General features: G+C 28.7%; 2 protein-coding genes and 1 long non-coding RNA gene across 3 annotated transcripts; 1 reads left to right on the top strand and 2 right to left on the bottom strand.

Moving 5' to 3' along the window:
* Nucleotides 1–1,809: 1,809 nt before the first annotated feature.
* LOC121206369 (RING-H2 finger protein ATL16) lies at nucleotides 1,810–3,286 on the top strand. Its single transcript, XM_041077267.1, has one exon. It carries the CDS (start codon nucleotides 2,044–2,046, stop codon nucleotides 3,049–3,051), a length of 1,008 nt encoding a protein of 335 aa, XP_040933201.1. The 5' UTR covers nucleotides 1,810–2,043; the 3' UTR covers nucleotides 3,052–3,286.
* Nucleotides 3,287–5,772: 2,486 nt separating this feature from the next.
* LOC121206367 (uncharacterized) lies at nucleotides 5,773–6,604 on the bottom strand. The gene is made up of 2 exons (XR_005901437.1): nucleotides 6,443–6,604; nucleotides 5,773–6,063 (listed from the first exon to the last, which is right to left on the bottom strand). It is a non-coding gene; the product is annotated as an uncharacterized lncRNA (long non-coding RNA).
* A 2,067-nt stretch (nucleotides 6,605–8,671) lies between these two features.
* On the bottom strand, nucleotides 8,672–11,298 carry LOC121206366 (1-aminocyclopropane-1-carboxylate oxidase homolog 1). Its single transcript, XM_041077266.1, has 3 exons — nucleotides 10,616–11,298; nucleotides 9,147–9,468; nucleotides 8,672–9,063 (listed from the first exon to the last, which is right to left on the bottom strand). Exons 1-3 carry the CDS (start codon nucleotides 11,131–11,133, stop codon nucleotides 8,812–8,814), a joined length of 1,092 nt encoding a protein of 363 aa, XP_040933200.1. The 5' UTR covers nucleotides 11,134–11,298; the 3' UTR covers nucleotides 8,672–8,811.
* Nucleotides 11,299–14,084: the final 2,786 nt, after the last annotated feature.

Below are 14,084 nucleotides of genomic sequence, written 5' to 3'. Positions count from 1 at the left end.
TTAGGAGATATAATAAGATTATTGTTAAAAAATTAATTTATTCAAAATTTTAATGTTTTTTATCTGTTAAATTTAAAAAATTAATTCAATTTTAATTTGATGTGACAATTTTGTTTATAAAGAAATATTTGGTGGCTTGCATGTGACTTTTGAAACTCTTTTTCCTTTATTTATGATTGATGATGATTGACAAAACTAATATGAGAGTGTATGGAAAGTCAAGAACTTTTTAAAAAAAAATCATTAATCCTTAAACTTATATACATCCCAAATTAATTGGATAAATGCCAACCTTTTCTATTGATTCCAATTAATTGTTTTGCTTCAATTATTACTACTATTATTGGGTACCTTTAATCATCACAATTTTATTTGCTTGTTTGTTTATTTAGAAAGAACAATGTTAAATAAATAAATTATTAGTTTTAAGCATTTGAAATGTGAACAAAACTATAGAAAGTTTCTTTTCCTTTTATAAATTATCTTATACCAAGAAGTCAACCAATCTCTTTTTCTAGTATTCCTTAATTACTTAGCTCACCATTTATTTTATTTTTTCTAAGTATATATTCAAATAAAACTACTGCTTATTAAGTTGATTGAGTCTTAATTCGATTGGTATGTATATTATTGTCAATTCAGGATGACATGGGTTCTAGTATGATAAAGCGTATTATCTTCCTATTTATGGGTTGAGGAGGGATTATTAGTAATTCTAAACATTGTATTAAGAAAAATATATTTGATCAGAACTTCATTTAATCCATGTACTAGCATTTTAATAAAATTAATTTTTTCTCATTTGTGAGTTCAACTCCAAAGCAAATATTTATTTATTGAATGAAAAAACTTTAAAAACTTTAATTGAATAATATATTTAAACCATAAATATCGTAATAAAAGATTAATTAATTAATTAATTAATTAATATAAGGATTAGTTCAAACAAGTAGGTACTTTACCCATACTCTTGGTCCCCAAGCTTAATACATACGTTTTATGTCAAACTCTATAATTCAAAGTAGTGGGCCAATCCTTTCGATTTTAGTCCCCCAGTTTTTCTATTCCCCCATACCTGCTGTCACTTAATTAATTACTTAAACAAAAAATAATATATTTTTTAATTCACAATAATCGATACACCGAAAGTCTGAAACCAAGTTTTTTTTTTCCAAGCCAGAAAACTTCTCGTGGAAACTTGATAGAAAAATTTGACACCAACTACGTACTCACATTTCAGACCCTATTTTTTAATCATTTTCCCATAAAATAATGTTTCCTTTTACAAATATTGGTCAATGTTTATAAAAAATCCCTATATTTTTATGTAAAATTCATTTTTGTCCCTCTACTAAAACTTGCTCCAAATTAATTCTTCTGTATTAATTTTTTCCAAATCATGACATCTTTATAATTTATTATTAAATTGTAGATAATATAGACAAAACATATAATACTCAACTAATTTACTCATGACTTGATCCGGCTTATAAAATAACCTAACTATCCCAAAAAAAATTATGTATTTTTTAAGCAAGAGATGATTAAACAGTGCACTATTTTTTTTTAGGATGGTTAAGCTTTTTTATAATTCAGGCCAGATTATGGGTAAATCAGTTGGGCATGATACATTTTATTCAAATTTACAACAAATTGTAGTAATATCGTGATTTTAATAAAATTTTAATATACAATGACTAATTTGAAACAATTTTTAATAAAAGGACTAAAATGAAATTTATACAATAATATATGGACTTTTTAGTTACCTACAAAAAATTCATTTAATTCAACATGTAATGTACCCATTTTCTTGTCCCTAACACCTCCCTCATTTATAGTCCGCCTAGTTTTTTCTCTTTTCTTTCTCCCCTCTCTTCTCACATCTTCTTCCCTTTTCACATGTCTCTTTGATTGACCCCCTTTTTGCTCCTCTTTCAATGTGTAAAACTTTGTATGTTTGATTTGTTTTCAAGATCCAAATAAACTCTTTTCTCTGCATTGTTTGAACTTTGAACAACTTGTTCTTTTCCATGTGTTTAAATGGATCTTGTGACCAAAATCCAATCCTCACAACCACTTTCACCAATCACAAGTCCAGGTAACTCAATCTTAAGCTCACATTCCCATTCATCTGATACAAGTTTCCCTATCATAGCCATTGCTATCTTAGGAATTTTAGCAACAGCTTTCTTATTACTCAGCTATTACATCTTCGTCATCAAATGTTGTCTCAATTGGCAAAGGATTGATCTTTTAAGACAGTTTTCTTTATCACGAAGACGACCCGAAGACACTTTAATGGTTTATTCGCCGGCAACGGAACAACGTAAAGGACTCGATGAATCGGTGATAAGGAAAATGCCGATATTTCAATTCAAGAATGAAGGAGAGAGTTGTGAATGTGCGGTTTGCTTGAACGAATTCAACCAAGACGAGAAGCTAAGAATAATACCGAATTGCAGCCATGTTTTTCATATAGATTGTATCGATGCTTGGCTTCAAAACAATGCTAATTGTCCACTTTGTAGAAGGAGTATATGTATATCTAATGATCGGTTCCAACTTGACCCCATCATTGCTCTGAGCTCAACATCACGAGATCCCAATCCGTATACCGAAACTGTCATTAATGGCAATGAAGAATTCGTTGTGATTGAAATAACTAACAACAACAACCAAACAGGGGATGGGACAATACCCGTACCGGTGTCGGCTTCGCCATGGAAGATTGAGCTGCCGAAAAAAGCAACAAGGAAGTACCGTAAAGGGAGTAGTATGGGAGATGAATGTATTGATATTAGAGATAAAGATGAACAGTTTGTGATTCAACCAATAAGAAGGTCAATTTCAATGGATTCATCGGCGGATCGACAGCTATATTTAGCGGTACAAGAAGCTATAAGGTTGAACGGTGGCCGGCAAGTGAGTGAGGTTAGCCCCATTGAAGCTGGTTGTAGTAGTAATAGAGTGAGAAGATCTTTTTTTTCTATTGGTCATTGTAGAAGGTCTAAAAGTAGTGCACTTTTACCTGTTTATTTGGAGCCTTAAAAAAAAAGAAAAGAAAAAGAGTTTTTAGGGTTTTTTTTTCGTGTTTTTTGAACATAAAGATTTAGGAGAGTTATTAAGTTTGTGAGTTAGAAATGTTTGATTTCAAACTTTTTTTAAAAATTGATTATTTTATTTGAATTTCTCTATGGGGTTTATAAATTATAATTGTCCATGGAACATTGGGTTCCCAATTACATACATGTATGATTATAAACGTTAATATCGATTGCTTAAACAAGCAATTCCATTTTATAAAGTAATTTTTAAATTTTGTTTTACTTGGCCGATTGAATTTTAACTTGATTGGTATCAGCATTATTATTAGTGTAAAAAGACGTAAGTTCGAGTGCATTTATCTTTTTATCCTATTTAAAAGTTATAAAAGAGATATGAGTAATTATAAGCATAGTATAAAAAATATTTTTAAAAAATTTTATAATTCAATTTCAATCCATTAAAATTTTTTTTCTTAATTCACCTGTAAGTATCGGAAGTAATTACTTCACGATTGCTTGAGCTTTATGAAAATGGCAGAAAAGGGTCGGCTTCAATTCAATTCAGAGAATCCGACAGCTACCAACTTATGTTACTAATAATGTTATGGTTGTTGAAGAAGGAATATATGGTTTGCTCTAAGTTAGTTATGGTCCTAATTTTTTCTCTTCAAAGTACCCATTAAATTTCCAGCCTGTTAGAATTCACTCAATACTTATAGGGATTAATATAATAAATGATAAAATTTCCGCAATAAAATTACAGTTTAATTTTAAAAAATAATTTCTGAATTCGTGGACTTATCTGCAAAATTGAGGGTGCTTTGAATGTCATTGGCGTGGTCAAGTCAAGTGGTGTACTAATTTATTTTCCACCTCGTAAAAATCTATATTCCAACTCAATGTTTCGCCACTTTCAGTGACAAAACTGTTCAAAAAATAAATGCTAAGAGATTCATATGGGGGAAAGAGTTGAAGACAATGAAATAATTTGCAATTTCTTCAAAATAAATAAATAAATAAATAAAAACCCTTAAATGTTGCATTGCATTGAAGATAAATGGTTAAAACATTATCATGTTCGAAAGCACCACTCTTTTGGAGAGATAAAAATTACATATCTATATATCTTAATTACTAATTATTACGATAAATTAATACGAATATGATATGAATATATAAATAATTCAAATTTTATATATCAAAATTTATGTAAATAATATGAATATAATACAAATACACGAAATGCGACAACTAAAGCTAAATTTATACAGCAACTAAACTAGAGATTCTATGTTACTTGTGTAGCACTTTAGTGGGGCACTGGAAATGGCAAAATAACATATCACCCAAACCCATTGTTTTTTTATTTCTTTTTCACCCATGTGCTTATAAGCATGGGCAAAGATTGTGATAAACTGAGGCAACTCTTAGGGATTGTGGGGATGTTGGGATTCATTTGGATGAATATATATTTTTATATATATGAAGATAATACATGCAATTGGGGTAAATAAAATGGTGCCATAAATTGCATAATTGTGTGATGAGATTGCAAAGATGATTTATTTTTGTTGAAAAAAAAAAGAATCAGAATGGGAGAAAGGGACATTTTTTGATAAGATGTTTAAGTCTTGTTGTGTAAGTGTTTTTATTCTTTTATATGAAATGGAATTCAATGATCAATACTGATAGCAGGACCAGTTTCGCGAAGAACCAGAAAGCCAACTCAAAACTGACAATAAGAGGCACAGAAATTTGGCCTGTCGCTAGCTTCTTTTGCTCTTAAAAAAAAGTGGTAAACTATATCCAAGGTGATTGAACTATTAATAAATTTATATTTTAGTCACTCAAAATAAGAAAAATACAAAATAGCAGATGAACTACTTGGAAGTTTTTATTTAAGTCACTAGGCTATCAATTTTTTTTTTTAATTTTATTTTAAAGTTCAGTTGGCAAGCTACAAGTAATGATTTAAAGATTGATACGATGGAACAATATTACCGACAAGTAGAAAAACATACTTTAAATCCAAGCAATTTTGACGGTCAATGTTGGAAATCAGAAAAAAAAGTTATTTGAATTTTAATTCGCAAATTCATAATATTCAAATATGTTTCGTGGAAAAATTAAACTGTAAAAGAGGAGGGGAAGAAGGCCTTTCAATTGGTGGCGGCGATGTGAATAGAAAATGTCATACAATAGCGATTTTAATAACCTAGTGACATAAATGAAAACATTTGAATAATTCAGTGACTATTTTGTAACTTTTTAAAGTTAAATGATCAAAATGTAAACTTACTAATAGTTTAATGATCTCAAGTATAATTTATCCTAATAGGGTGACCTATTTTGCAAGTCACTCAATTATGTCAAAATTTTTTATCACTCAATTATAAAAAATTATGTAACCAGAATCCTACTAATCACGTTGGTCTTTTTTATTATTATCTAATTTCGTTAACAAAAAATGACATGGTAATTTTAAAATTGACATAATAAGAAATTCAGTCCTTAATATTTACATATTTTATTAATTTGGTCATGATTCTAAAAATTTAAAACTCAATATTTATACATAATCTCAATTTAATCCTAATTCTAAAAAATTCCAGTATTCCCTTTACTAAATGAAAAGAAAACTGAGTTTCATCTAAATTACAAATTGGAACACAAATTGATTTCCCTTTAGATATATTAATATGTTCTATGCAAGTAAAACATGATATAAGATTAATTAAGTCTTTCTATTACAAATCAAAACACAAGTTCGAATAAGATTAATTTTGTAAAGCCCAAAATCTGCCCGGGCCAAAAAAAATATACAAATGACCCAAAATTTAAACCCAAACAAATCAAAACCCTAAAGCCCGATAGGCCCAAGTCTCTAAAAATTTTTTTGGAAAGCCAGAAACCCTAGGGTTTCTGGCGCCGTTGCCCCATGTGCGCGACCACGCAGCCCCCACTTCCTCCTCTGCCCAAAACCTGGCACTGCCCATACCGTTTGCACCCCATGCCTCTGTCACCTCCATCGTGCCCATCCCATGCAAAGAGACAAAGCAGAAACAATAAGAAATTAGATGAAAGTGGGTTATAAAAACCCGAATCAAAATTGTATGGGGGGGTTTTTTTTTTCTTTTCTATTTTCGTTTTAACATTCGTTCAAATGTTCAAAAGAAATCAATAACCAAGATAGAATGAAACACATGTACAAGCCATGATTTTAACACTGAAATCAGAAGTTCAAAGTTGTCAAAAAAAAATCAAAAACTACAAAGTATAAGGTAATCTTTTTCTTTATTTTTTTTTCGTTTTCTAAACCTATTTTCCATACATAAATATTAATATATATATAAAAAATACAAGAAATAAAAAATAAAAAAAAATAAATTTTTTACCTTTTCCGGCCACCGCGTGCGGTGGCCGGCGCCGGCGCCGGCGAGCCTCCGGTGGCCGTCCGGTGACCGGCCCCCCTGGCCGGATTTTCCTTCCCCCCTCCCTTCTCTCTCCCTTCTCTCTTCCCTCTCTCTTCCTTTTTTTCCTTTCCCTCTCCCCAAATGATTTTTTTGGGTTATTTTAGGCCTTATATAGCCCTCCAAAACGACGTCGTTTTTGGGGCTACACTTAAGCCTCAAAACGACGTCGTTTTGACCATGCCCGACCCATCCGACCCGACCCGCTAGAGGATCCGCGTGTTTTCGTTTGAATGGGATATTTATGCGCGCAGTCCTTCCGCTTTTTCAGGGTTTTGCAATTAAGTCATTTTTCTTGTTTCCAGTTTGGCCCTATAATTTCTCGCGCTTTTCGATTTAGTCCCCGCTAATGTGCTGCGTTTTAATGGAATGGAATAATTGTTGTTTCGGTCCCTCTATGTTTTGTGCGCGCTCAAATAAGCCCATTTCTCTTTATTTCCTTTCACATTTGCCCCACAACTTTGTTTTTAATTCAATTTTAGTCCTTTTTTCGTTTATTCTTATATCTTTATTAAATATCCTTGTTATTTTTATATTATTAGTATTATTAGTATTACTATTATTATTATTATTATTATTATGTATTAGTATATATTTTTATTATGTACGCGTATACATATATATATTTTCATATTTAATATTTTTATTTCATTTTTATTCTAATATTTTATTCTAATTTATATATATATACATGTACATATTCTTTATTTATTTTAAGTACATATTTTTATATTTCACATTTTCTACAGGCATATATATACTTATATATTTACATATTTTAATTCATATACTTATAAATGTATGTACATACTTACGTTATTTTATTTTTATAATATACATATTTATATTTTTTTGTCTTTATGTAATATATATACATACATGCGCATGTTATTTATATATATGTAATTATGTTTTCATATTTTATAATTCTTATACATACACATATATATATACGTATAGACATACATATTTTCATTATATATATATACCTACATAGTTTTTTTTTTGTATTTTAAATCTTTTAAAATTCATACATACATTTTTAAAACTTTTATAATTTTATTCATTTCTTTATTATTATTATTGTTTTACTTTATGTTTATTTATTTATTTATGTGTCCATTATTATTATTTTTTTAAAAATGTTTTAGTTTTTTTTTATTTTGTTTATTTACTTGTTATTGTATATAATTGATTTTTTTATATATTTATTTTTGTTATCTTCGCTCGTATTATTTTTACTCGCATTATCGTAATTGTTATTCCGTCACATCAATTTTCACCCGAATTCGTAAAAAGGGAAAATTTTGGAAATAAAAGCAATACTCGACACTTGGGATCTTCGAGAGAATTGGGCCCTAACGTGCTGGGTTCTAATTTTCTGTTGAATCTAAATACTCGAGAATGCTCTTTAATAAAAAACATAAATAAAAACTCATTATCAGGATTTCAATATGTTGTGTCCTAACGCATTGGATATGACACTTGGTTTTCTCGATATGAGGATTTTTCGAAAGTAAAGGCAATATTCCGTATTTAGAAAATTCGAGAAAATCGTGCCCTAACTTACTGAGCTTCGATTTTTCTCGTTGATTCTAAGTAATCGAATATCCTTTTAGAATTAAAATAAATGAGGTTTAAATAAAAAAACGAAAGGCAAGCTTACTCTCAAAAATACGAGGTGTCGTGTCCTAACTTACTGGATGTAATATCTTGTTACTTCGACATAAGGAGGCATTTTCCATTTTGATTTATTTGAGTATTTTTAAAATAACACAATATAAGGAGGGATCATATTTTTAAAATTCTTTTCGAGTTTTTAATTTTCGATACTAAGACACTGATTAATCAACTAGGTACCAATTTTGGGCGTATCGAGGGTGCTAATCCTTCCTCGTGCGTAACCGACTCCCGAACCCATTTTTCTGAATTTCGTAGACAAAAATCGTTGTTTTAATAAAATCTAAATCGTTTATTAAAAACAACCGTTTTACGAGGTGACCCGATCACACCTCATCAAAAAAGATTGGTGGCGACTCCCATTTTTCGTTTTATTTTCAAAATCCAAGTCGACCCCGTTTTATCCAAAAAAAATGGTGTCAACAAATTTCATATCATAAAACGGAAAATAACACTTATATTAATTATTCCCTTAAAAGACAATATGTTGTTTTCATTAGGTATGGTATTAAAGTAGGAGAAGCTTTCAAAAGACTTCAAACTCAAGGCACAAATGCTAAAAATGCCTATGGAACAATATCAATATTCCAATGGCAAATTGATAGTTTATAGCTTCACAACTTGTAATAATCAATGGCAGGCTTGCTATCAATTGGGCTAGACAAAACCTTGTCGATATATTCCTTCAACACAAATTCTTTGTATCGAGGAGGATTTGTCTCTGATATCAGTTCTTTGATTGTCCCAAATGGTTCTTCAAGCATATCAGCATGTCCTGAAAAAAAACATACCACCGAAATTCTGGGTCCGACATGATTGGCAGTCACCCTATGCTTCACACTCTTGAACTTATCATTTGATAAAATCTATACCATAAAATAACATAAAACATTCAGTAACTAATCTATTGGGACAGTTTAATGTAAATTTGATGTGAATTAAAGCTAACCTGAAGAAGATCACCGATGTTTATGACCAAACCACCTTGAATAGGGTGAACATCGAACCATTGGTCATCGTGAAGGACTTGGAGGCCAGTGACATGGTTCTGGAGAAGTAATGCCATTATGCCTGCATCTGCATGTTTCCTTAAACCTAAAGTGAGTTCAGGTTCAGGGCAAGGTGGATAGTAGTGGGACACAATGCTACAACCTTTATTGCATCCCATTGAGCTTAGATGGTCTAGTTGAAGACCAAGTGCCTCTGATAGTAACTCGAACAAGGTTTTTGCCAATATGTTGATGTGCTTATTATACTCCATTGTTGGTTCCCTGCAATTTGAATAAATGCTCCCAATTTGAATAATACTCGAAAAACTTATACTGATACATGCTACTATAGTGGCTAAAGTTTGATCATTCAATTCTAAAGCATATACGAGTTTTAATTTGAATGCGTCTATAGGTTGGGTCAAGTTTAGCTCAATCGGGTTTGATTGTTTAAGGAAGAATTTAACACCTTTTATTATGTTTGCTAAAGCCTGACCCAACTTAAAAAATTGGTCTAAAATTTTATCCAAACTCTCATGTATTTATAAATAGCTAAGTTAAAGTTATTTCAAGTTTGTACATTTTAATTTTTTTTTGAAAAATATTTATATTATTTTTAATTTATTAAAAAAAATATATACCACTTATATAGATGTAAATTTTATAAATTACATAATATATAAAAATAACATAATAAATATATTAAAAACTTAGAAAATGGGTTAGGTTTAGGCTTAGATGTTTGAGTCCAAGCTTGACTCATATTTTAAACGAACCTAATTTTTTTGCCTAAACTATCCTAAGCTTTGGGTGAGTTTTCGGGCTAAGGTGAATAGCCTAGCCCTTGAACAAGTTTATTTTAACCAATGTTGTTTGAATCGAATAAAATCGACTAGATCGAGAACTAGCTAGGATATCGGTCCACAGAGAGGCAAAAACCAGCTAACACATAAACAAGTACTAACCGGTTTAGCTGGGTTAAAGAATTGATTGAACCGGTGATTCATCCAAATTTTATAATTTAATTTAAATCAAGTAAACTGATCAAATCGATCAAATGTAGAACCTATATCTAACTAATTCGACCACTAACTCCAAATACATTGATTTTAACCTAAAAGATTCAATGCAATCAATTTTAAAAGTTGATATCAAGTAAGACAGCATTTGAATTTCACTGAAATTGAAACTCCAGTATACAACTTTGAAAACAACCTTCACTCTAAACTTGTGTTTCTATAAAAAAAAAACGCGATGAAGCTTGTTAACTAAACCCTTAAATCACTTCACCTTATGTTTAAATTTAAACTCACATTGTATCATTGATTTTTAATCTAATCTCAATCTTCAAGGATATATTTATTTTCACCGAGACAATCTCCTAGTTATCCCAGTGATTAAAAAATCAAAGAGATTAGTGCTTAATTACCTGTAAACTGGTGGCAAATATGAAGAATCAGGATTAGACTCGAATGAAGTAAGCCTCAAACTGTCTCTCCAATCAGCAGATTGTGCAGTGTAAAGATCAGAGTTAGAGTTGAATATCACTTTCTTTGCACCGTCACGGCTATACAGCTCCATCTTCAACTCCAAATCTTGTTCATTAAACAAACGTGTCGCTTCAATCATCTCATCCAAAACACTTAATGGGATCCCATGGTTTATCACTTGGAAGAAACCCCATTCCTCTGATGCATTCCTAATTTCGTTTACAATCTCCTGTCGCCGGATACTGTCTCCGATGTTGCTTAAATCTAGGATGGGAACTTCGACGTTTTTATGGCCGGAATTCAGTTCGTCGGCGGCAAGATCCTCGGCTGGTCGAATGAAAAACTTGGGGATGTTGAGTATTCCAGTGTCGACGAGTCCTTTAACACCAGCTTTTGTGTCGTCGAATTGCTTCAACTCTTTGGTTCTGTCATAAGATACTGAGGTGATGGATGCCATTTTCTCTGATAATTGAATTGCTTTTTTCTTTTCTTACAATGTTTACCAATGGTTGTTGTTCAAAGACTATATCTTAGAAATCTAGGAGCGCACACACAGATAAATATATATAGACATGTACACATATATGTATGAATAAATTAGAGTATATGCATAGATGGTGAAGAAGATGATATTAATATACGTTATTAGAAATAAAGTTAATTTAATTTATATATGATACAACAATAATACATATAACTATTAAGTATACATGAATAAAAATGTGAGTTTAAAAAATTATTTAATTTATTTAAAATTATATATGAATTTTAATTTAATATGCAATTGTATGCATAAACTTTGATTTTATGCAATTTTATACATAAAATTTTAATTTGAACCAATTCTTAGAAATTATTAACTCGATTTTCGATATAGCATTGTTTTATGTTTATATATATATTGCAAACAAAGATAAATATATTTATCTAATATAAAAATAAATTAGTCTATTTATTTATTTAAATATATATAATTGAATCAAAATTAAAACTTCAAGTATACATTTAATCAATACTCAAAGTTTTATTTATATAATTATATTAAACTAAAATTCATATATAATTTTAAGATTTACCCATAGAATAATTATATATATAAAGAAACCATTCTATGCCCAAAGAAAAGTGCTATTAAAAATAGAAAAGAGAAATAAAAGCGCCAAAAAATATATAATAAAAAAAAGAAAACAAATTGCCTAGGTAATATTAAAATAAATTATTTTTAAATCAGATCAGTGGTCGAATTAATCAAATCATTAGTTCATCGGTTCAATTAAAAAATTATTTTTTATTTATCCACAACTCTTATTTTTATTCCTATTTTCACTCCCTTTATAAAATCATTCCTTTCAAAATTTTTAATTGTATTTGTTTTTTTCTTTACAAACATCATGTTGTTTTTTTCTATTTTTATTTTAAATATATATATATTCACTCGCAAAGTGTCTCGAGTTCTAGTTTGCTTTATTTGTTCCTTAATTAGTCTTTGTTGGTAATATTTTGTTGGATTTTAACTTCTACTTTATATAAAATAATGACAAATTCACATTATCAAACTAATTAATTCACATTATACAAAATAATAACAAATTATACCTTAAAAAAACCTATTTAATAGGAGTGGAGTAAAAAATAAATAAAATTCAAGTCAAACGAAAATAAAATTTTATCCTTATTATTTGGGGTTAAACTATAAATTTATTATATATTAATATATAAATTTATCAAATTTAAGAAGTGGAAGATAGAAAATTTCAATTTTTGAGAGATCAAAAACACTATTTATCTCCTTCCTTTACCCCACCACTGAAATTATGATTGTAATCATATTTTTTTATCCGTTAATCATATTCTAATAGAGAACATATGCATAAAAAGTCATTCTTAATAATAACTTTTGGGAGATTGTTTTAAATAGGTGTAATTGAAAAGTAATGTGAAACCGACAGTCAGTACCAAAGCTTTATTGGAAATAGAATAGTTTAGTCGTCGGTGTTGTTTTTCCATTTGGCTTAACAGTGTTTTACATGTTTCAAACATGTTCAAATCTTGGGAAACATGATATTTTGTATTACATCCTTATGTTAATAAAATATAGTGGAACTAAAAAACTCACACATGACAATTGTATTAAATGAAGAACTTTTAAATCAATTACAAAGTGGTTTGTGATAAACCAAAATTACTATATGTAGAAAATGATGACATCGCATAATTGTAATTGTTTTTCTTTATTTAATTTAAATTAATAATGAGGTAAATAATAAAAATTTATATTATCACTAATTAAATGATTATTTTATTTATAATTAATTAAATTAATATGATATAAATAATAAATTAAGGTGGTCAACTTACTTATTTTTGCGTTAGTTTTATAAAGCTTTATTCGGTCCATTTCAGGACAATATGGGATAGTTTATCTTTTATATCTTAAGTTTCATTGGAGAGAGCTATTTTTGAACGTGGGAATATTTGAGGAGAGAAAGTGCAAACAATTCTATACCACTAAGGCTGTATTTACATTATGGTATTTGTTGCTTAAATCATTAGGTGTATTGAGAAAGTTGTTTAGTAAATTTATTTTTTGAATAAGATCTTTCGTGATAACAAAATTATTAATTCTATTATAAATTATTTAAAAATTTTATTCAAACATGTGTTACAATACCAGCTTTGACAAAAATGTAACACTTGCAAATCAGTGTGCAATTTCAAAAGTGGTTTAAAGAAGACTATGATCAGTGATTAAAAATTTTGACTAAAGCAAAAAGATGAGAAACACTAAGGGTGCGTTTGGTTCGCTGTATTGGATTAGAGGTGTATTGGGATTAGAGGTGTATTGGATTAGAGGTATAATAGCTAATCCACTGTTTGGTTGAATGTAATGGAATAGAGGCGTAATAGTAATCTTGTGTTTGGTTGAATGGGATAGAGGTGTAATAGCATAATGGAAAAAACTAAAATGACTAGAATACCCTTAGCATAAAATTGTTTTGGTAAATGATTATTGTTATTGTTATTTAAATTTTAATAAGATTATTATTATCAGTAATAAATAATTTAATCATATTTTAACATAATTATTATTAAATATATTTTAATTAAAATATATAATTTATAATAAAATTCTTAATAATCAATATTCTTATATGAATTTACTCAAATCATAATATATGATACTATAAAATATAATTTGAAATAATTAATATTAAATATATTTTAATTAAAATATATGATTTAATAAAATTCTTAATATTAAATATTCTTATATGAATTTTCTAAAATCATAATATATAATACTATAAAATATAATTTAACATAATTATTATTAAATATAAGTTAATAAAAATATATAATTTATCATCATACTATAGATAAATATTGAAATTTGTCACTGTACTTTAT

The sequence above is a fragment of the Gossypium hirsutum genome, chromosome A09, assembly GCF_007990345.1.
Source record: "Gossypium hirsutum isolate 1008001.06 chromosome A09, Gossypium_hirsutum_v2.1, whole genome shotgun sequence".
NCBI lineage: Eukaryota > Viridiplantae > Streptophyta > Magnoliopsida > Malvales > Malvaceae > Gossypium > Gossypium hirsutum.
The sequence above is the reverse complement of the archived record's forward strand: the minus strand, read 5'-3'. Positions and strand labels throughout refer to the sequence as shown.